Source organism: Centrocercus urophasianus, unplaced genomic scaffold (genome assembly GCF_019232065.1).
Source record: "Centrocercus urophasianus isolate 14NV4802_14NV808 unplaced genomic scaffold, USGS_Curo_1.0 seq_27, whole genome shotgun sequence".
In the NCBI taxonomy this organism is placed as follows: Eukaryota; Metazoa; Chordata; class Aves; order Galliformes; family Phasianidae; genus Centrocercus; species Centrocercus urophasianus.
The window spans coordinates 12,612,602-12,637,374 of NW_024884833.1; the positions used below are offsets into that span (position 1 = coordinate 12,612,602).

The 24,773-nt window shown below is 39.8% G+C and overlaps 1 protein-coding gene across 3 annotated transcripts in view; it reads left to right on the top strand.

Annotated features, from left to right (window-relative positions):
* The window catches only part of NTRK2 (neurotrophic receptor tyrosine kinase 2), a 201,586-nt gene that overhangs the window by 141,863 nt on the left and 34,950 nt on the right, over positions 1-24,773 (top strand). For all 3 annotated transcript variants that reach the window (XM_042826967.1, XM_042826968.1, XM_042826972.1), the window contains 3 exons: positions 8,535-8,665; positions 16,406-16,578; positions 19,528-19,762. In XM_042826967.1, the coding sequence (XP_042682901.1) occupies positions 8,535-8,665; positions 16,406-16,578; positions 19,528-19,762 (539 nt within the window). The remainder of the gene's footprint in view (positions 1-8,534; positions 8,666-16,405; positions 16,579-19,527; positions 19,763-24,773) is intronic.

Here is a 24,773-nt window from a genome sequence, read left to right on the forward strand (position 1 = left end):
TGAAGTGTTCTCAAATCCTACTGGGTTGTGGTTTAGTGTAATTTGCAGAGTAGTTCCAGGTAGCAGCATCACTGTTTATTTAAGCAAAGTGTAGTACAAGAGGCATGCCACAGTCTCATTTCCATCCATCCTAGGATTTGGGGAGATTATCATGCCCCGGAGAACGATAAGACATTACACAGGCTGCAGAAACATCATGACTTTTATACACATTTTATGGCCTCAGTCCTTCGGAGGAGAGAAGGGAAAGGCCAGGTCAGCAGAGGAGGTGATGTGTGATCTGGGGTAGGTTTGAAAATTTAAGCATGTATTTGTGTTGATACAAAAAGGAAGATTTTTTTTTTTCCCCCAGAGAACGTGCAACAAAATAAAAGTGATACTTTCTTTGCAGTCCTAATCATGTAAAACCTTAATCATGTTCTGTCTTGCAAATTCTCTGTGACTTCATTTGAAAGACTTATAACTGAGGACTTGCAGAGCATTTCTTTGAAACTTTTACGAATTAGTAATCTTCAGACTGCTTTGTGGTTGTAGTTGAGCTCTCTAACCCAGAAGTAGAAATGAATTTTCTAGGTGTACTTTGCATGTGCATGCTTCTAGTTATAGCTGCCTTTGTTATCAGTAAGGATGGAAGTTCTGAAACTATGACAGAGGCCAATGAGGAAAAGCCACCTAGAGATGTAAGCTGCTGTAGATGGCACACCCTAGCAAAGTGGTGTACCACCCTGTCAATGAAAGTAAAGCAGAACAGCAGTAGCTTTGCCGAGGAAGGACTAATGCTGAACTGAAAAACTGAAGGACAACTGTAAGGACACATCTGCAAGAGACAATAACCTGCTTTCCACATCTGTCCACCTGCTAAGATGGTTCTGCTTGCCTCTCCTATTGTGTGGGGTTTTCAGGCAAGATAATGGTTAGTGCTAACTCGTCTGTGACCCCAGATGGAGGAGAAGAAGAAGGGCAAAATGAAGTTCTTTTATTTTCAGTGTAAAGGAAAAGTTCTCTTTTTCCTGCTGATTTTTTTCTTGATAAATAATGGGAAAATCTGACCAAAGGTCAAGGATTGTTCCTTTTCTTATTTGTTTACCTTTCTTGATGTCATTGCATCTTCTGTGAGTCCTCTTCAGGAATAACCCAAATTCTTATTTTAAAATGCAATTACACTGTGCTTGACAGCCATATGGGATGAAAAGCAGGAAAAGGGGTAGCATACATAAAACTATAAACATGAGTAGCCAAGTGGCCTCAAAGCCTTGACTGCATGCAATTCAGCTGATGAGTGAAACTTCCACCAAGGGAAGAGATTACCTCAGCTAGTCCAAAGAAATCAAAACATGGGTGTGCCTAAGATTCAGCTTTCCTCGTGAAAAGCCATACATTATCATGCACCCTGATAGAATTCTGACAAGAGCTCTAAAGCTGGGCAAAAATTTCTCGAAAAAGCGTAAGTAGTAATGTTTAAAAGCGATATATAAAAGACTGAATTTTGTTGTGCTCCTGTGATATCTTCTCTGTTGTTTTCATTTCCTTCCTTGCACAATTACCTGCAACAGAGCAGTCTTACTAATCTAAGATGGCAAGATAAGGTGCTGTGATAATTTTCAGTAAAATAATTCAGAAAAAGTGGTAATGAAGTCTGTATTAATAATTAACTGTTTTGTCCCTTTTGAGAGGACAGAATTTGGGATTGTGAGCCAAATATGTAGTTTACTCTTGCATTGGACTGAAAGCTGGATTTGGTTTTCACATTTCTTTTTCAGAGACCAAAAGTAAAACCTTTCTATTTTCCCTCATATTAAGATACTTAATGACTTTCTTTTATTTTAAAAATAAGAAAAGTAAAGCAGTGAAGCATACAGAAGAATGAGGCTATCTCCTTTGAATTGTACCTTTAAGCTCACTTAGTCAAAGCTTGAATGTGGCTCAGCCCTTGAAAGTGTGATGTTTTTTTCAGGTCCTGCTTCTCAGACTGGCATCTTGGGATGCTTGTCAGATTATGCTGGTTTCTGAAAAAAAAAACAGGTATAAAAGAGTTAATGCTTTGAAGACGGTATGTTTATTAGCACTTCTCCCATGCAAGCACCTATTGCACAAGATATGCTCCATGGTACTTTCCTTTGCTGAGTGCTTCTCTTCCTGTGGCTCAAAAGATCCACAAAGATTAGTGCTGTGCTGAGGGAAAGGATTTCCTGGCCTGAGCTAAGAGAAGGGTAGTGATGGTGAGATCATTCTCTCCAGCTAATTTAAACATGTAAGGCAGACGATTTGCCACAATAAAATAATACTATTTTTATAGTATAGGACATTTAATTCTGTACTTCCTGCACAGGAGTTTAAGTTTTGTTAACTTTGCTCTTTAAGTTTTGTAACTTTTGGCATTTACAAATTAAATGCATGAGCATCTGCAAAGGCAGAGTTTGATCAGCAATGTAGCATAGTTTTCTGCTTAGAGCTGATTTGCAGTATTGTACTGAAAAGCTGTTAGTAAGCAGGAAGCAGCATATAGAAAAAAAAACCAACCAAAGTGAATAATACCTACTGTCTATTTTGAACATACACTGGCAAATTCAGTTATTCTGACATATACCAATTGTTTCAGCACGCAACTTGTCAAAGGCATATTTAACACTTCTTTTAACATTGAAATAAAAAAATAATGCCACGGTACTGAGGCTTGAGAACCTTGCATACCTTAGTTCTCATAAAGTAAAACTCATGCCTGGAGAAGCTGTCAATTTCATTATTCTTGTTTTTGTTAAGGGTGAATTTAACTCATAAGGCTCATGTATCTAAAACCAGGATAGCATTATTATTATAATTTACTATTAAGTATTTTTTATTTGGTTATAAGGATATAACTGAATGTGGCAATCTATCTCTCTGTAGGATACTGAGAAGATTTTGACTAAATAAGAAATTTCTGTTGACTTAGAAGTCAAATAGAAACCCACAAAAGTCAGCAAACACATGAATTTCAGTCAGTGAAATGCCATGATAGCTACAGCAGAATGATTTTATAGTGCTTAAGAACTGTGGTGCCTCACACCCTTAGGAAAGGACTGCTACCTGGACACTATTCCAAGCGCTGCAAGTTGTGTCACAAGGAGAAACCTAATTCCCAGTCAAAACAATGGAAACACTGGGATTCAAAGTAAAGAACCGGTGAGGATTTAAGCTGTAAACAAAGCCACTCAAAGGACAGGCTACAGCAGTCACAGATTTATTGGGTTTATCATCAGATATATCTCCTGACAGTTAGGAAATTCCTGGAGATTATGCCATTCTAGTGAGTGCTTATACGTGCCTCCAGCTCTTCTTCCAAGGAAGATCGCAGCCCATGGAATTGCCTCCATCAGCTTGTCCATTAAATAACTGAAAGACTGGGAAAGTCACTGATAGCTATACAAACTGTTTCAGATGCCATATTTGTAGTGGTGAAGTGAAAAGATTCGAGTGTTCCTCTGACTAAGTAGTTCCCCTGTGGATTGTTCATGTTCTGTTTTCTATGTCCTGTATGGCATCTCTGATTTGCGTTAGACTACATAAAAGCAGATTTTCTGTTGGCTTATTATAATCTCATTAAAGGGATTATCTGTGTCTCAAGTGTGGACTGTATACATGTAAACTGACTGATAGCTTGTTTGCACTTTCGAGAACAGGATATTGATCTTGCATGAGGATTTGTTGCTGCCATATGGTAATAATTAAACAGCAGCATCACACAAAAATGTAAATAGAATGGTGAGTAATAGATGTTGTATAGGTTAAGCAACACCAAATAATCAGAAATATATTCTCAATACAGAGCTTATTTCTACATACAAGCAGTCGTGACAGGCAAGTTGTCATCTTATTTTATTTTATTTTATTTTATTTTATTTTATTTTATTTTATTTTATTTTATGATGCTGGTGGTTATTACTGCCATTTTATTATCATGTTAGAGAGTAGATATCTCAGTGTGCCAAAATTTCTACTCTGCCAATAGCACACAGGGTTGCAGTGCTACAGTTGCTGCAGAATCCAAAGGTCACTGGGCTAGACTTGCTGTCTGCTATCTGTAGTGATTTTGTTTCTTCCTGCTATATGATTCTCTCTGAAATTCCACCCTGCCTTTTATGTGAATGACAAATGCTGAACAAATTCAGTATACAATCTGAGCAATTACTCAGCCATTTACACCTATTTTTTTTTTTCTAGCAATATCTTAGAAAGACCTGAGTTGTAGTGCTTGCAAAAAAAATGATGGGAGTAGATAATGAAGAAACTTTGTAAAATGTCTTTCTATGACAACTCATGTCATATCACAAATCTGTTCTGCTGCTGCCTTTTTCTCATGAAATTGTAAATATGTCTATAATATTATCTTGTCTGGTTATCTGACATCTTGAAGATCCTTTTTCTCTTCCTTAAACACTGTGTACAACAGACATTATCAGTATGTTCCACATATGTACCACTAATGAAAATTTTAACAGTATCCTGGAAAAGACTCTTAGCAGGTGACTTGGGTGGGTGTGCAACACTATGAAATCTTCTAGTGTTGGTAGTTAATTGAGTAGTGAGGATGAAGCCTAATTGCTATGGCTCTTACTGTCTGTCCATCATGCAGTGAATTCCTGATGTAGCCCCTCCATAACTATAGAGATCTCTCTTCTGCTCAGCTGTTTTCATAAGGTATGTGAAACTATATCTGAAACTGGCACTTGCGATACTACAGCTGAGCAAGGTGTTCACACTGTGCTCACGTTCATTCATGTATGTCACAAAGCTTTATAATTTTTGCACTTTTTAGGAAACATAGACTTAAAAGGACTAGTGTGATTTTGATGTACAAAAGGTGATGATTTTAAGCTTGTGTCACACTCAGAAAGTGATACAAGAATGTGAATTCCAGTACAGAGAAAAAGAAAGAGAAACAAAACAAAACAAAACCAAAACCAAAAACCAAAAAAACCCCACCAAAAACAAACAAACAAACAAACAAAAAAAAAAACCTGGAACTATAATGACTGACAAACTAGAAAAAATGCTTATCTGAGAGGGGCTTCCATTTCTTTGCCTTACCAATAGCAAGAATAGTATTGATATTTTGTAAAGTCTCCTGAAACTCAAGGGAGGTAGATACAAGCCAGACAAGCTAAAAATTAAGAGAAAAATAAAAGTCTGCATTTTTATTAGCAATTAAAATTATTACACATTTGGGCAAATGAATAGCTCAGGCATCCTAATAAAGACTGGCACATCTCCTTTCAGAAGGTATTTTCCTGCCAAGAACAAGTCATTTAAATCAGTGGTGTGCTCCATGCTGTGCAGAAGATCAGCTTAGGTGGTGTAATGGTCACATGTAGTTGCAAAGTGTTCAGGCCAATGCTTTGTAACCGAGGGAAAAACATTTTTACTCTGTCACAGCATTTCACTGTGTTGTGTCCTTCTGTCTGTGGCTGAAATCAGCCATAACCAGCTCATTGAATTCAACGTGGTGAGGCGATTCTGAGCTGCCCATATTGCTTGGATCCTCTCCAGAATGTGCTGTGATCCTCTCTATTCAGCCTCACCATCAGAGGTTGATTGCCTGGGGACTGAAATCTCATGCCTGCAGATAGTGTTTGCAGGATAAGGCCTCAATGCATCATTTACAATGTGACATGCAGTTTGTTAGTGTCTGAGATACTGTAAGTCCAATTCTCCCTGTTGAAGGCCTCTGGGACTTTGAGAAGAAAACTCTATTCTGCAATTTTCTTTCTTGCCAGCCCATTCTCCACAGTCATCCAGGAAAGTCTGCTGCTTCTTTGGGCAAGGCTTTATAGACATTACTTAACTCTGTAGCCTCTTTTCAGCATATACCCTTGTTTAGTTTGCATAGTCTCACTTTATGTTTTAGGTTTCATTTTTCTCTTAAGTGTTTCAACTTGACTTAGCTCTTAGCTTAATGTAACGTATTTTTTACAGTAATCAAACGATCTTTTGAACAAGGAATGACATGGTTTTAAAAGCACAAATGGCAGCTCAAGTGCAATCACCATTTAGAGTGAAAAAGAGGAAAATACATAACCACCCTTTGAGTATTTGTGTATCTTCGCCTCTGAGAAAATGTTCTGAGACCACTTCTTTGGTAATTCAGTTGTGCCAAATCTTTGGCCAAATTCTATGTTGTTTCTTAAATATAAATCCAGGATAATCCTTGGTCTTCAGTGGAAATGACCTGCTTTATCTTGATATTAACTGAAAGCGGATTTTGACTTGCATTTTTCAGTGTATTTCCTGGAATCTCCTTACTGAAAAAAGTGTTATAAGGGCTGTGGCTCTGAGTGTGCTAAATGGATTTTTCCCTTAGTTTATATTTTTGTCACATCATATATGTTTGATTTACTTACATTGTTCTTGGATTTAATCTGCGCCCATTTAGTTGTATTTACTGTCATTTTTCATTTGTTCAGTAACTTGGTTCAGCTCAGAAAAGTAACAGGGATTGATAGAGCATGACAAGTTGTGAATATACTCTGAGCAAAGCTCTTCTGTGGCTTGCAGTGTTTTGCTTTTGACAGTTTGGTATGGGACAGGTTGTTTATTCAAATGCTTGGTTTATGTCAGAGCATTTAGCAGTGCAAGTATACACATATATAGGGAGATACCTGGTATGTTTCTTATTTATTTTTACACTATTGTTTGTGGAGTCTTCCAAGAACTTGACAAAAGTCTTCTTACTGCTAGGGCAGTGGTGGTATTTGGTGTTCAAAGTGGGGACGACCTGAGCAGTATCTAGAAAGTCAGATGTGGTCATTACCAAGTTTCTGGTAGCTGCAAAGAGAATGAAATGAAAGACACCCCTCCCCTCTGCAGACACAGGATTTTGCTGCTGATGTCAGTAGAACAGAATTTCAGCTCTGCTTTGCTATCAAAGCTGATGGGCTTTGTGGACATTCTGAGGCGATAACAGTGGTAGTATGGAACTGAATATCTTGGCTGCATGGTCTTGCTCAGCCTCCCAGCTGCCACCACCTCCATCTGAATAGACTTAGACTGATGGCATCAGGGCCCTCTCACAGCAGGCAGGAGCTGGCATGGCTGCCCAAGCACCTTGTGCTCCCCAGGCAAGAATAGGGGTACCAAGGAAGAGCCAAGCAGTGTTTGCTGCTCTTCCAGGCTCCCTTCATGTGCATTTTACAAGACCTTGGGTGTCCTCCACAGCTCAAGGTGCAGGATGTTGGAGTTTCTCTCTGTGGGACTGTGGACCCACTCTCCAAATGCTGTCAATGTTGGTGGGAATGGGATGTGATGGGATTCTTCTCGCTGCTGGTATTATCAGCATTCCATTTTCCATTCTCTAGTAATGGGGCAGGGTAGTTTAATGGTAACTTGGTTTGGAAAAGGCACGTGGCCAAGCAAAGGGTCAGGAAGTTGGCTATATATGAATATATCCCACACTGTTGACAAGGGTCAGCTCTTGTCTCTGCAGTTAAGCGGTTAATGGGAGATTTGTACATTGGCAGAGGGTGGCCTGATGCCTGTGCCGTGCTTCTTATTCCACTGCATTTAGGATTTAAGTTGCAAATAGGTTCTGTCCAAGCTGGGTTGAATTTCATTTTTTGCAAATGCAGCTAAATTAATGTGATTAGATTAAATGTGTCAGTAGCTTCTAGCTGTTTTGTGTGATTTCAGCAACAAAAGCTGTCCACTCTGTTTAGTAGACCAGTTAAACTGAACTTGCAGATGCTTTATTTAGGTGAAACATTGTGACTTGATAGTGCAGTGATTGGTAGTCTTTTAAATATTAAATCTTCTAAATGGAAGCCTGCATTGGAAGGAGATTGTGAAATGAGATGAACAAAAATGCTCAAGGACTTCAATGTCTGAATCAATTGCTTCTGGGCAGCATTCCACTAAGGCTCCGTCCATGACACTGACTAAAACATTTGTCCATCTTCTATTTCTCTTAGTTCAGAGCAATACTGTAGTTCGCATTTATGAGAATGGAATGTATATCTTAAAGTAACTATGGTATAGCACACAGAGAGAAAGCAGATGAAAAAGTGTGTGCAGAGAGTAAGCTGGATTTAGTTTTGGGCACGTTTTGTATCCATGGGTTAGGTTAATTTTAAATCTTTTTCTTCCAAACGTTTTTGACTCTGGATGAGACACTTCAGCTGTTGTTAGAGGTACAGCACTAGAAGGGATATGAGAAAGGTTTCTTATGTTTCCTGATTCCTTCATGTTTTTTAAAAAACGAAAAAGAAAATATCACAACAGCATTGGCTGTTCAGTATGGTCTACAGCAGTCTTCAAAACACAGTGATATGTAAGCTTTTCCCAGGTGATTTTTGGCATCTACTTACCTAGGAAATGCGCTACTCTCCAAATATAAATATATTTAAATCAGCCTTTTTTGGCGAGGTGTTAATAAATCATGCATTGGCACAATGATTCTTTCCACTGCATGCAGTGTATTCTACAGGCAGACCTTTATTTATCTGTAAGCATGTACTCTTAGCCTTGCAGCTCATTTTGTCTTCTGTTTTGTCTTCTCTTTGCAGTTGTTCAGCACATCAAGCGCCACAATATTGTTCTTAAAAGAGAGCTGGGAGAAGGAGCCTTTGGAAAAGTGTTTCTGGCAGAATGTTACAACCTCTGTCCCGAACAGGACAAGATCTTGGTAGCAGTGAAGGTAGAGTCTAGGATTTCCATCATTAATTCATGGTTGCATGTTTTATTTGTAAATGATCGTGTTTGCCTTTTCTGTAGCCCAATACAACTCCTCTGATATATGTGTGAGGGTTCACAAGGCTAATGGAGTGTTAAGAGAATGTGATACTTGATCTTGCTGTGGATTATAAAATAAAAGCTGAATTTCATAAGAAAAAGGGGAAAAACAGATGGTGTCACAAAAGGGCAAAATCTTTTATGATTTATTTAAAATATGATTAGTGAAAAATAATACCTGGGCTATTAAAAATACATGAGTTACATTTGTGTGTCTAACAAAATAATCTGTAGCCATTGGAGTGGATAGGTTAGGTGTGCAACTACCAGTCAGAGGTGATCTTTTTTTCATAATTATGTGATTCTTTTAATCAACCACTGAAATTATATGTGGGCAATTGCCATTAATATAACTACCAGGAATGTTATTACAAAATTGTCGGTAATATTTTCATGTTAAAAATGGTCTGTATGGAAATCTAGAAATTATGATAATTAAGACCTGGAGGAATAACCCTTAATTTTGTATCTTCAGTCAATCCTTCCAAAATGTAGTCCAAAGGAGGAAGATTTCCAGTATAGTCTAAGGGTTTGGACATCAGACTGGTTTTACTGTACCAAAACCATTTAGTCCCCCACAGCGGAAAGACTAAGAGTCAGTCATCATCCTTAGCTACACCAGCAAACAGTACCAGTGAAACTACACTCAGAGTTTTCAGTCTCCCTGGCAACAATCTCCTATCTCCATCTGTTGTTCTGCTGAAAGCTGAACGAGATGTTCAACATTTTGAGGTATCTCATTAAATGCAGGGTGAATATGTATTTAGAGTTCGATTTGTGCTTAGAAATCAGAAGACGATCTTTCCTGAACAGCCATGATTAGGCAACCATGTGTACATTCTGGATGAAACCATGCAGTAAAAGAAACCAAGAACATCATCTTTTTGTAAATGGAAACAAGACACAGGATCTGGCAGTGAGAAGATGAAAAGAGGATGGATTTGTAGGCCATTTTCTTGCTCCATCAGAAATAGCAGGTTTTTCTGCTTTGCCAAATTTACAAGGTTTTTGATAGTTCGGTCATGTTGAGGAGAAATGTGAGTCATGTGAGAAGAGGGGTCCTGAGGGGAGAAAATATGGGACAGAATAAGACAAATCTGGAACTGAATGAATTTTCTGTTGTATTTTTGGTGAAACTAGTGTGGAAATTTCCTCTTCTCTATCACTTTTGGAGAAGTTCTTGATAGCAAAGTAACAGTCTTTCTATTCTCTTGCTCCCTTTGAATGTCGTGAACAAATGGAGCCTAGCACTTCCACTGTTAAATGCTGTTCTGCATCTCTCTAATGCACTTTCTCAGTATAATTTGCAAGTAAGAGTAGTCAGCCTTTAAAGGGGAAGTGTCCCCATGGGTTTAGATGACAAATCTATCAGTTTACTGCATTACTATTATTATTACTCTTATTATTATTATTATTATTACTCTTATTATTATTATTATTATTGCTATTATTATTGCTTTTTTTCTTTTTTGGCTAAACCCATTCTTTCTAGCATCAAACAGAATTGCACAGGTAACCATGCAGAGAATAACCTTTGCGGACCAATTATGCTCACTTAATGGTTCTTACATTGGCTCTTAAAATGAGGCTCTAGTCACTGTCTTAAGAAGAAATTTTTTTGCAAACTCTCTGAGTGGATTGATCCCCACATAACTTAGCGATTGATCTGGTGCTTTCTGAGCTGATAGAGATGGAATGTTATCACACATAGAGAGCTAGGCAGAGAACTGTGTCCGGTCTCTATCATTTGGCACAGTGTTTGGTATTGAAAATGTGTAATTTTTGACCTCAGAGGATGAGGTCTGTATACTGGCAGCCAAGGGTAGCTTCTCCTGGCAAACAGTAAGGCTTTCGACAGCTTTACCCCCCTGCAAACTACAGCAAAATTGTCTCCATGAAGTAGATTCCATGAACCCTGTAGGAGCATATGTTTGGTGATAAGGGAGGAAGAGCCAAGGGACTCAGGCAGATAGAAAGCACATCCTCACCCACGTGTGGTTGGTCCCTGCCAACACTGCTGTTCTTGACTGCTGACTGCCGTGCAACTGTATGGCTTTATGCAAGTACACTAAAACATTGGCCTGAACATCTTCATATCTGAGCCAACCTGCATCCTTTTCCTCATCAGCAGGCTGGTGAGACATTGATAGTGTTGAAGCAAATTGCTTGGGAGTTAAGAGTTCCAGAGATACCTGGGAAGGTACAGAAGCAGGATTAACATAAGTAACCCCAAAATGCTTGAGATTCTGCTATTTGGAAAAGGAGTAAGATAGCCTGGGGAACAATTTTAAATTATAAGGGGAGATATTCAAGTTAGATGTTAAGAGGAAATTTTTTACTCAGAAGGTGGTGAGGCAGTGGCACAGGCTGCCTTGAGAAGCTGTGGATGCCCCATCATAACAGGTGTTTAAAACTGGGTTGGTTGGGATCCTGGGCAGCCTGATTTAGTGTGTGGCAACCCTGCCCATGGCAGGGTATTGGAACAGGACGGGCTTTTATATCCTTTCCAATCTAAGCCATTCTGTGATGGAACACCTAACCTAGGAGGACAGGCTGAGAGAGCTGGGGCTGAAGAGAAGGCTGTGGGGAGAGCTGATAGGGGCCTTTCAGTATCTAAAGGGGTGTATAAAAAAGAAAAGACTCCTTAGCAGGGTCTGCTGTGACAGGATAAAGGGGAAATAGTTTCCATATAAAAGAGCGGAGATTTAGATTGGATATAAGGAAGAAATTTTTTATAGTGAGGGTGGTGAGGCACTGGAAACAGCTGCCCAGAGATGTAGTGAGTGCTCCATCCTTGGAGGCATTCAAGGACAGGCTGGAAAGGGCTCTAGCCAACCTGGTCTAGCTGTAGGTGTCCTTATTCATTGCAAGGGAGTTGGACTAGATGGGCTTTAAGGTCTCTTCTAATGCAAAAGATTCTATGATTCTGTGATTCTCTTAAATGCTTACTTGTGAAGAAAATCGGTGAACACAGAGTTTCATCACAGTACAAGCTGGGCATAGCATTAGCCTCACTCCCCAGGTGTGCTTTCAAATCAAACCAGCATACCATTTACTGCAGACATTTTTAGAGAACAGAGGATTGCAAAAAGAATCACAGAATCATGGAATCATAGAATAACAGAGTTGCTCAGGTTGGAAAAGACCTTAAAGATCATCAAGTCCAACTGCAACCTGACTATATTACCCTAACTCTAACTACCCACCGTGAAATCATGTCCCTGAGCACCACATCCAAACTGTTATTAAACACATTTAGGGATGGTGATTCAACCACCTCCCTGGGGAGCCTATTCCAATGCTTAACAACAATTTCTGTGAAGAAGTTTTTCCTGATATCCAACTTAAACCTCCCATGGTGCATGGTGCACTTGAGGCCATTTCCCCTCATCCTGTCACCTGTCACCAGTGAGAAAAGACCAACCCTACTCTCACTGTAAGCACCTTTCAGGTATTTGAAGAGAGCAGTAAGGCCTCCCCTCAGCCTCCTCTTCCCCAAACTCAACAGCCCCAGTTCCTTCAGTCGCTCCTCATAGGGCACATTCTCCAAGATCTTCAACAGCCTTGTTGCCCTTCTGTGGACCTGTTCCAGCACCTCAGTGTGTACTGAGGTGCTCAGAACTGAACACAGTACTCATGGTGAGGCTCACCGGAGCTGAGTACAGAGCAGGATGACTTCCCTCGTCCTGCTCACTATACCATTCCTGATACAAGCCAGGATGCCATTGGCCTTCTTGGCCACCTGGGCACACTGCTGGCTCCTATTCAGTCCACCACCACACCAAGGTCCCTTTCTGTCAGCTTTCCAGCCAATTGTCCCCAAGCCTGTAGGGTTGCCAAAATGCAAGACTTGACACTTGGCCGTATTGAAACTCATACAGTCTACCTTGGTCCATTGATCCAGTCTATCCAGAGAAGTTATCATTTCACTATTGGCCAATTTTGCTATGCCACAGTGGTTGTTCAAGCTCAGGGTACTGTGTACTGGTTGGTTTACCAGACATGGTTTTGCCCTTGTTTAAGCTGATGGGGCTGGAGGTAAGGATGACCCGCAGGGCACATTTTTCAGCTGCCTCTTGATACTGTAGGAGTGGTGTTGGTGTGAGCCAGATGTCTACACTTCTCCCCTGACCTTGGCATGGATGCAGCTCTGTGGTGTCGGGGTGGACTGAGGAGCTGTTGGTTTGTCCTTGCTGCACTCAACAAGTCTGCAGGAACCATTTTCTACATGGATGTCTAGGCTAGGACAGAATCACAGAATCACAGAATTGTAGGGGTTGGAAGGGACCTCCAGAGATCATCGAGTCCAACCCCCCTGCCAAAGCAGGTTCCCTACAGCAGGTCGCACAGGTAGGCATCCAGGCAGGTCTTGAACATCTCCAGAGAAGGAGACTCCACCACCTCCCTGGGCAGCCTGTTCCAGTGCTCCGTCACCTCACTGTAAAGAAGTTCTGCACAAATGTGCGCAAGAACTTCTTTACAGTGAGGTGACGGAGCACTGGAACAGGCTGCCCAGGGAGGTGGTGGAGTCTCCTTCTCTGGAGATGTTCAAGACCTGCCTCCCTGGGCAGCCTGTTCCAGTGCTCCGTCACCTCACTGTAAAGAAGTTCTTGCGCACATTTGTGCAGAACTTCCTATGCTGCAGTTTCCGGCCGTTTCCCCTTGTCCTGTCTCCACTCACCACTGAAAAGAGTCCGGCCTTGCCATTCTGCCCCCCACACCTTAGATATTTATAGACCTGCATCAGGTCCCCTCTCAGTCTTCTTTTCTCAAGGCTGAACAGTTCACTCAGCCTTTCTTCATAGGAGAGATGCTCCAGGCCGTTCACCATCTTTGTGGCCCTCCGCTGGACTCTTTCCAAGAGATCCCTGTCTTTTTTGTACTGGGGAGCCCAGAACTGGACACTTGCCTGCCCTAGCCAGGAAAGGCTTCTGTTGCCCAAGAGAGCATGCCACTCTTCCTTAGCTGCTGGTCCAGCAGCCTGATGATTGGAAATGTGCTTGTGATTGTATTTCTTTCCCTGCTCTGGATAAAGTCCCATTGACTGCTAAGAGTACTTTGCATGCAGAGCTTTGGCTTACTTGTCAGTGATGGTACTAATGAATATGTCTTTGTTTCTGCCTTGTACTCTTAGGGTTTTATTTTGGTTTGATTTTTTCGCTTACACTGTGAACAAGCTCAACACATTCCACAGTGTAATTTCCATGTAAATGTTCCTTGCTTATTAATTGTTTCACTTTCCAGCCTCCTCCTAGCCTTTGTCATCTGTCTCTCTTGCATTGTGTCTATTCTGTGTGCTGCATGAGATAATTAAAAGGAAATGAGAGGACCTTCCAGTGGAAAGTAACAGTACGTCAGGTTGCCCCTTGGTAGTAGAAACCCTGTCTGAGTTTTACCAGGGCTTTAGACCTTTCTGTATTTTTCTGTTTGACAGAAAATGTGTAATTGCCATGGCAACTGCTCTGTCATATGATAATTTTGCTGTTTCTCTGAGATAAAAAGAGTCTTCTGAAATATACAATATGCCATCCTCACACGGCAGAGCTGTCAGCATTTTTACTGTCTTTCCATGGAAAGAGTATGCTGGAAACAGTATGAACCTGTGCTTCTCTATATAATTTTTTTTTCCCTACATAGCTATTATTTTTAAATGTTTTTAATATGAATTGTTTTTTTTAATTTCTCTTGCTGGGAAGACATCTAGTCCAACATGCAATTATATCGCATTATACATGAAACCGCCATAGGAGACTCAATTGACAATAGAATTATTCTCATTGATTTCATCATAAGTTGGACTGTGAGTTTGTGCCTGCATCATGTTCAGGCACCATCCTAGAGCCTGGAACAATTGAAAGACATTTCAGTTTCATTCCTCATTTGATCTGTATGTGGTATCTGTATGTGTATATTTGAGGAGCGAACTCGATATCTATCTTAGATGATACAGTTTTTTATGCTAATATGTAATAGCTTGTGAAGGTATGGTGATCCAAAACCTTGCATCATTATTAGTAAAATTTGTGGAAGAAGGGTTTTGTGCCTGAAGACAGATTAAACTGATAAATGAGTCCCTCAGGGAAGTGTCATTTGTGGCATGGCAGGCTTCTGTTGCCCTTGGGATCCCCAAAGCCTGAAATTCACAAGGAATAGCCCCTGAATCTGACAAATGTCCAGTCAGTTTCTCTTTCACGTTGTCACCTTAGTTGTTCTGTTTTGAGACCTATGGTTGCCATTTCAGAAACAAAGCAAAGGTTTTCTGACAGTCTTTTTTTAGTCCCTAATCCCTCATATGCATACATACATATGTTTAATACTGAAAGAATGGTCTGAAATGTATGTACTAAAGAAAAACTGTGGGGAAAAAAAAAAAAAACATGAATATAAATAACAAAAAACTGGGATTGTTGGCATAATGACTGCACAGAATCAATCTATATCTGTTCTGACGTGAATGTTTGGTTCACATTATGTTTACGAATTCAAAGTAGAAAACAACATGGCTGGATAACCAGCGAAAACCATCATAAGTTAAGGTGATGTTGTTAGTTTTGTCTTACCTTCCTTTGTTTAAAGTGTGCATGTAGTTAAAGTACAGAGGTTCAGAACCCAGCCTCCAGTTTTTGTGAATAATAGATTATGAACATTGGTAACATGCTAATGTTCGCACACTGTTTTTAAAATATTGTTTGAAATAATATAGCAAAATCCCTGAAGGTAGAGCACAGTAGTGGTTTATTGTCAACTATGATTATTCCTAACTTAATTGGTGCCGGAATTTCCTTTTATTTTCATGCATGAAAGTGTTTCCATGCTAGAAGAGATCTGAAACTGCTTATGTGCAGCGGTAAATTATCATTATTTCATTATACAAAGTTTAAACTACTATTTGAACCAGCATTGATATATGTCATTCAAAATGAAAATATTCAGGATTTTGGAGTTCTATAAATAAAAGGGGGAAAAGTAAAAATAGACATGGAAGGATTCTTTTTTGCTCCTACTTACTCTCTATCAGTTTGAGATTGAACCTTCAGTTACTTATAATATGGTTAATCTTAGTCATGCAAATACATTCACTGAATTTCAGAGGTCTTTGGATGTATGATCTGATCTCCCTTCTACAAATCTGCCTAATATATAGCCTAATATATAGCACACACAGGGACCAACATCAATAGCAACAATGCCATTGATACGTAAGAAGTGCATCTACATTCCTACTAAGTATTTTATGCAAGCAAAGCTTTATTGGGAGGAACATAAACCAGAGGCAAATACCAACAAGATACTGGGATTTTGCCTAACTAAATGCTAAACAATATGAATCAGCCAGGTACTAGTGTATTTTTTTTGATAAGGCTTTTTTTTCCTGTATTTGGAAAAGCAAGACTGAGTATTCCTACATCTTCTTATAAACAGTGTTGTTTGGGATGACATGGGGCCGAGGAACAAAAAGTGTACTTTACTCTTTTATTTAAATGCATGTAGACGTCACATCTGCATTTCGAAAATGTTGCTAAGAATATAACTCCTCCATCCTTTACACAGCAGTGTCCTTTTCTTACCCTTACAATGCCATCCCACATGTTCACTACTTTCTGTGAACGTGTCTCCTTCTTATCATTCTCATTTTCTCCACTAGACTTTGAAGGATGCCAGTGACAATGCCCGCAAGGACTTTCACCGTGAGGCAGAGCTGCTGACTAACCTGCAACATGAGCACATCGTCAAGTTCTATGGTGTCTGTGTCGAGGGTGATCCACTCATCATGGTCTTTGAGTACATGAAGCATGGAGATCTGAACAAATTCCTCAGGTAAATTAATCACTTATTGTACTAGAGAGCCAGAATTGGGCAGTGAAGGAAGCTACTGGTATTTAATGCCAATTTAACTCCCATGAAAAATGCAAACACCAAAAAGTACAAATCTGTGTAACAGTCATTATGTGTACTGTGGTATGGAGCTCATTGTTTTCCGGCACATTTGGAAATGCCTCAGCTTAATGCTAAGCCTAAAACTTTGCACCAAAAAAACTGAAACCAAGCAAGATGTATTTCAGTGTATTCTAAAATGTTTGGTTATAAAGCTTGTGATAGGAACTGTTTTCTGATAGCACTTTGAAAGATCCCACTTAACACCTATCACTAACTGTAGGCATCTAAAAGCTTCAGAAGTGTATCCTCTTTTCTCGTCCCTCCTCCCAGTGTTTTGATATGAGTGCCATTAGTCTGTGGCAAGAAAACTGTGAGCCATGAAAACTTCAGTGCAGTGTAAAATGCTGAATCTTGGGCTCTGGAGTACAGCTTTGTTTCATAAAGCCGTTGAAGAATGCACATCACAGATTAAAATTTGGCAGTAAAGAAGTCATAGATATGTAGATGATACCTAAGGTTCAGAATAATAACTAACTCATGAATCAGCAAGCTTTGAACACTGGCCTTGTGTATGTGCCATTTCCACCAGTGTGTATTCACTAACATAAAAATAAGAAGCTAGGAGACAGCTTGTGCTCCTACATAAAAACATATGCATAAGGGACTGTTCTTTCAAGGTCTTCCATGTCATTTCCATCACAGAATATCAAAAAACGTTTCACTGTACTGAGATCTCTTGTGGTAGGAGCACCACCATTTTGGAAAGATGTTCCTTTAATGCATGCTTTTGACAAAGCAGCAAAACAATCAAACTAATGTCCCTTTAAATGGTTCAGGTTTTTGTCTTATGAAATTGCTAGTGACTGCTTGTGTCACCATTTTTTTTAGCCTTTGTGAAGTGAGTTTGCTGTCCTTCTAATCTCCAATGAACAAACAGCCACAGTGTATAAAAGCAAATGACATCAACTAGCATCCTCCATTACTGGAAGGGCTGCTGGGGCTGGCAGAGAGACCAAATCTTGAACTGGGGATGCAGAACAAATACTACTTTTCCCCGACTGATTGTCTCTTTGGCAAAGGATTGAAGTGTATTGTGAGAGCAATGTCGGTGCATTTACATTTGCCTGTTTGGACCTCTGCCGTGGATAAGAAGACTGCAGTTTCCAAAGATGCCAGCCCAATACTTTTTCAGAGCACTGAATTTCCATTAGAGGAAGCCAGATTTGCTGCTGATTCATTGTCATTAGAAGAAATACTTATTCTTTGATTTTTTTCTGTTGACCTTTTCTTACCTTCTAACTGTCATAGAATTGTGGTACAGAAACGTAGTTTAACAGTCAATATATTTCCCCCATTAGGTCTTCACTCCTTTTTTTTTTTTTTTTTTTTTTTTTAATTATTAATCAGTCCTAGTCTTTAGAATGTAAAATGATTATGCTGGGACAAGCTGTTTAACCTAAGCTGCAATTTGTCATTCCTTTCACATCTGATGCAGCTTGTGCTGCAGATGAGAGGTGAGCGGTACGCGGGCTGTAACAGCCTGTATTTCTTACCCTACAGCGCCACCAAAGGCTGATAGGGAAAATGAATCTGAAATGTAACCCAAATTAGCCTTGCTGTCTGCGCGCAGCCAAAGGCTGTTTCAGATTTAGCTCCACTGCCTCGAAGTCATTCCTGCCCAGTGCTTGTTCTGGGCAGTGGACGCTAATGTGGATCCAAAGAATGTTACTGGCTGCTGCAGACACAGAGGAGCACCTCATTTACAGACCACATCACAAGTAAAAGAAAAACAGACAATGTTAAAAATAATCCAAAAGTTTCATTACATACAGACCAAGGAAGCGAACAAAAACTGTAGAGCTCTCTAATTTAGTGATTTGGAGCTTCATATCTGAGAGCAGTCATTAGTAAAAATCAGCTCAATTAATGGGTACAATGCTTTTTGATAAAAATTTTCTCTGGGTATTTGTAGGAGCCTTCATGTCTTCCTGATTATTTCCCTTACTCAAACCAAATCAGTGGCTAGGTACACCCTGTGGCAAAGAAAGCGATGTTAAGTTCTTTACCTGGTAACAGATGCAATGCCAGCCATGCTATGTACCTTCTTTCATTTCTTTCTCACATCTGTCACTCTGCTCTTGAAGTTCTTCCCTTGGGGCAATTTTAATAACGCATTTCTAATAGGTAATGTCAGATTTTATCTCATAGATTTTGATTAATTTGCACCTCTTTTCCAAACTCCCATGCCCTTCTCTTAGGGATAAATTAAGGTCTCACCTTTATTGATTAGAAATGCGATTCTCTGAAACTCTCCTTTGGAGGAAGGAAGGACTTCTGAGAGAAAATTAAAACTGGTTGTAGAATATTTTTCCAAAATAGCTGGGGTGATCTCTTGGAAAGAGTAGTCTGCAGGAATAGAATTAAAAAGGTTTCTGAAAACCCAGAAGGGAAGAATGGATGGAAAGTGTTATTCAGAAGATTATAAATTGCATTAAATGAGGTATGTTTGCCTCATTAACTGGCCAGGGATTGGTTAGCGATGCTTATAGTGCAGGAATGCTGATAACTATTTCTTAAAGTTACAAGGATGTAACATGAAAGAGGTTGTTGTTTGAGACAGGGGGTTGTTGCTGTGAACCAATCTCCTTATGAACAATATATATACCTGTTGTATAATTCTCTTCAAATCACCTGTCTTTCTCTAAGTGATAGAAAACAATAAGTGAAAAAAACCAAGACACAAATTCTTGCTATTTTACCAATGAATCTGTAACAGTTTTTATTCTTTTACTTGAGTAAGTCACTTCTCTGGTTTTAGGATCACTAATGCTTTTCACCTCTATATCTCAGAAGTGGCCTGTCACTAAATCGGCTTGCATTTTGTTGCAGGGCACATGGTCCAGACGCAGTACTGATGGCAGAAGGCAACCGACCAGCTGAGCTGACGCAGTCCCAGATGCTTCATATTGCCCAGCAGATTGCAGCTGGTATGGTTTACCTGGCATCACAGCACTTCGTGCATCGGGACCTTGCTACCCGGAATTGCCTGGTTGGTGAGAACCTACTGGTGAAGATTGGGGATTTTGGGATGTCTAGAGATGTGTATAGCACAGACTACTACAGGGTAAGTGAACTGCTGTAAGTGCTAGCAACTGAGGTCCAGCTTACCATAGTGATATACCTGCTATAATTCAAGTCATGTAGTTGGCAGCATTTGCTGTTTGCTCCCACATGTGTGACTTCATGAATGGAACAGAGGCTATCAGGTTTTCATGGCTTACAGAAGGCAATCTATGGCCTAGCTGTTAGTTTGTGAATGCTGGACTTGTATCCTGTAAGATAAGCTACTATTAATCTTTAAGTACATGCTCTATATCTGCTTCTCACATCACTTGTTATCAGTGAATTCTTCTTAGATAAAATAAAGGTCTCCTCCTTATCCACTCTAATTGTGCTGGTGTCCGTAGAAGGACAATGCCCTTCTGTGCCATTGTTTGTGGGATGCCTGAAAGGAGATTGCCTTGATGTCCAGATGATGCTTGACAGGACAGAGGAAGGTAGACATAAGAAGTGTTTGTTGAATGTTGCTTTATCTAACAGCTGAGGAATGTCTTCTCTGTTCTTTGTTTCTTCTTTCAAAAGGCAAACATAGTAATTAGTAAACATACAAACCAGATTTCTCTTATATATTGTTATTTTGTAAACTTGGCACCTCAAGCTACTTGGTGTACATAAAACAAGCATGATATCATTTCAGGACTTGGAAAAATATACAGAATTGTAATCACTGGCTCTATTTGTTTTTCCAAGGACACCAGTGAGCACCAAAGGCTAGGTTTTCTTGATTTGCATTTGAAGAGTGAACTGTACTTGCTGTGACTGAGGACATGCCTCTGTTCTGTATTCGAGCAAGATTGGATTCACTTACCGTCTTCATCATTACACTTAAGAATGAATGCTCAAGCTTAGCAGTAACAGATAAAGGCAGCATTTTTTGAGTGATAAATGTTTTGCTTTGTTTTGAATTCTGGAAAAAAAAAAAAAAAGAGAGAGAGAGAGGGAGAGAGAAAGTAACTCTTGCCATGGAAAAACTACATGCAGAAAAGGATAGAAGATAGGTAATCATCTGTGCTTCCTAGAGGCAGCTGAGATTTGGCACAAGCATGTCATAGTGTATTGAGCAGTGTCTTCTTCACTGCTCATCCCTCTGTTAATCCTTGAGTCCTACACACAAGCACTCAAACAAAGCTTCTACACAATGGAGCAGAAGTTTACAACGAGAGCAGAATTTTGTCCTACCTGAGCCATGACATGGGGAAGTTCTAAGTAACCTGGAAGTCATTGAGTGCCTTTCAAAGCACCTCATTCAAGTGAAACTCTGTATTTTTCCATTGCTTCATTTTCAGAGTCACACTCTTTATTCTCTCTCCCTCATTATTTTGTCAGTCTTCTGAGGCCAAGGGAAAACCATTGTTGTTCAGGAAGAAAGAAAGAAGAAACAGGACGGTGTGTGATGAGGGTGATATAATGGATGTGAGATGTTCTAAGTAAGTCAGTTCATTAAGGAAAGAAAACAAGATTGGGAAGAGGTATTAGTAAAAAGACACAAATGTGGCTGAAGGGAGGATGAGGTAGACAAATGTCAGAGGGGCTGAATGAAAATATAGATTTGTATAGTCATTTGTTTGGCACAGTAAAAAAACCAAGAAGGACCGTTTCCCCATCACCTCACATTTAGTTAGTGTGGAGCAGAGACAGACCCACAGCCCACTCTGCCACTCTATTTTGGACTGATAAAAGCTGGAAGACACAGCTGAGCCTTTGAGATTCTGAACAGTCCTCCTTGGGCCAGCCATATGTGGGCTAGTCAGAAGCTGAATGATGACTTTTCAGATTGTTGCCCGGAGAATTAATCTATGACGGACCTAAGAAATAAAATCATCAGTGATGACACTGGGATTGCATTGACTGAACATACCTAATTGTTTATACCAAGTCTGTTTTAACTGTTCACACTTAATCATATACACAGAAGCAATTCTTCCCCAACCTTGAGAGATCCATCTAATGCTTACTGGAAGGTTTTATACAACTCCAAAAGCCCCATGGGAAATGGTTTGGTGTTTGTGTGTATTAACTCACTGGAATTAATTTACTGGGATCTTACCAACCTTGTCAGGTTGCTGGATTTTCCCAAGATGCTTATTTATAGTTTGCCTTTGTAAGATAAGGATGGTCACCAGTACTTCTTCACCATCAGATTGTTAAGGACACTCTACACTGAATCAACTCAGTTGTAAAGACACTTCAGGGACAAAAGTGAGAGAAGTAACCCTTGGGCTGGGAATGTATGCGATGTGCAATGCTAATTGCACAAACTTTCTTTTACCTCCTCTCTTCCTTTTTTCCCTTTTGTTTTTCATCAGATAGGAATCTCGAGGGTAAAGGGAACCCTGATATATGTGCTAACATTCAATGAAACAGCAGTAGTCTTCAGAAGTCAGACCAGAATGAGCATGGGTACTTGAAGAAATTGCAGTGACCTTTTCTTCTCCCACAGTGCCATCTACTCCAGGTCAAACTAATCCAACTGACAAATAATTAGTTTCATCTGTGTGACAAACAGCAGTGACGCTGCTGCCTTGTAGTCCTTGTATCACAGTGCACTGTTTCATGGCATTGTTTACTTGCTGGTTTTAGGTCTGGGGCTTTGATTTGTTTTGTTGATGTCTGTTTTTTGTTGTTTGGACACGTAACCACCACAAGTCAGATTTTCCCTTCTTTCTCTGACACCCAAATAATGTGACTCATCAGCAGCCTTTGTGGCTTAAAGTGCCGACACAGAAACATGGGAAAGGACATTTTGCTAGTATGTTTTCTTGAACTCGGAGAGAGTACTTCAGGACTTTTCCAGGCATACAGGCCAAGTTTGCAGACACTGCTTAGTATTTAGTCTTAAAATATTATTTTTGTTTGTTTGTTTTACGTTTTTTAATGAAAGCAAAAAAGGAAACTCATCTCACATCAGTACTTGGAAAAACTTAACAGAGATGTGCTTTAAATACCCAGCCTGTTTAGCCAGCTACAAGGTTGAGCTAAGATTTTGCATGAAACTGTGATCTCACAGAACTAAGCAAGAGTTTTGTCATTAACTTCATTAGGATCAGAATTTTGCCCCTCCGCATTGTTTTGTCTGTCCAGTGCAGAATAGAAACTCTGATCCTGATTTAGATTTATGGAGCTAAGTTGTGTAATCACTATCTAGCTATTGTATAACTAACTTGTCTTTATGCAACAGTCCAAGAAGCAGCTGAGAAAATAAGGACTCCATGCCTCCACTTTTCAAACCACACAAGGATCTGTTGGAAGCCAGGGACTAGTACCAATGTTTCCACCTTCTTTTAGGCCTAACTTGTCCAAAAGGCACAGGGAGGATTAGATGTCTCACTTTAGTTACTTCAACTTCTAGCGTGGACGAGGCAGAAGAACCCAAGAGACTGTGTTTCAGTATGAATTCCAGTGACCTACTATCTGTTTAATATCTTCAGTGTATCTCATACCATGTTTGTTGTTGTCCCCTTGCTATTTAAAAAGAGGGAAGCATATAGATTTGTAAGAGTCAGCGTAAGTTACTGAGTCAAAGCCTTCCTTTCTTCTGGCAGAAAGCTATACATTAGGTGTTAAGGGCAAGAGAAGCCACAGGAACATCAGACTTCCCTAAACCACGTGGAAAATTCTGGAACTCATCAATGCTTTTAGCACCAAATCTCATGAAAATTCCAATCTGCCAAGGCAAAAGAGAAAGATATGTCAAGAGTATCAGTAGTGTGCTAGGCCTTGAAATAGAAATTCTTTTGACAAAAATTTCTGAGGTCCTACAAAGTTGGTCATACCTAACACATAACAGATGGTGATACCAATCTGTTTGTCTGCCTCAGTGAGAATTACCTTCTCTCAAGTAAGCTGTATGATGGTATGAGTGGTCAAACCAGCTGCACCCACCTGACTTTACTGGGATTGTGTGATGTCCCTTGGAGTACATCTGGCCCAATATGGTGCTTTTGTGCATCCTCTGTCCTCAGTGCCTCAGGGCAGTATGGGAATAGAGCTTAAGAGAGACAAAAAATGCAAAAAGGGGCAAAACTAAAATGTAGGAGACCAATGCAAATCCTGAAGAATTTAGTTAAATACGTAAACATGATGCAGCCTGCAGAACATTGATAAGCTTCTTTTCAGATGGCTTTCAGATTTATCAACAGCAACAGTCTTGTGTCTTTGAAGTTTGAACTTTTGACTCCTAGAACACTCTTGTCCTGTTATACAGCACTTCCCATTAATTTTCTAAAGGTTGGTGTTGAAAATAAGCAGGATATTGCTGCCGAGGCCTTCCCTGGAAGGCTGTTCCACAACCTCATCCTTCTAATGTTTGCAAATTTTCTTCTTAATCAATAGCCTAGATTAACTCATGATCACTGTACACCAACTTGGTCACATAATTCTCCAACAGAGAAAATTCTTCTTTCCCAGCTTTAACATCTCAATTGTATTTAGATGAAGTAATCCTGTTCCGTCCCAGACTGACTTGGAAGGTTAAACAATGCACACTGTCAGGAGAAAACATTCTTCATTTTACTTCTTCTAGAAGCCTCCTCCCGCATCTTTCAGCATGTGAAAATGTCTCTTTCTGGTTCAGACATCATAGAACTGTGGGTATTATTTTCCAAGTGAGGTTTTGCCTGTTCTTGGATCACAGGTATTTCCCTGTCTCTAATGAAAATGCACTGTATGGTACATCCTGAAGTCACATAGCCTGTGTCTTATTGGCACACAGTCACTGTATTGTCAAACAGTGCTCTGGGCTACTCTTATGTTCTACGGCTTCCAAATGAAGAACATCCTCTTTTCTGAGGTTTTTGGTTTCAGTCCCTAAGTGAGTGACTTTACAGTTCATGCTGGCACATTTTGTTCCTCTGGTGGTTAAGAGAGACTGCTGTCTCTCATTTATTTTTAGATTCTTTGGGGGCTGCTTTTTATTTAATTCTTTTAAAATTAAAATTCAGGTCTTTTCTAATTTGGTGTTGAGTAAAGAACTAGAGAAACAGAATCATGGGACCAAAAAATAAACTGCTGAGGGA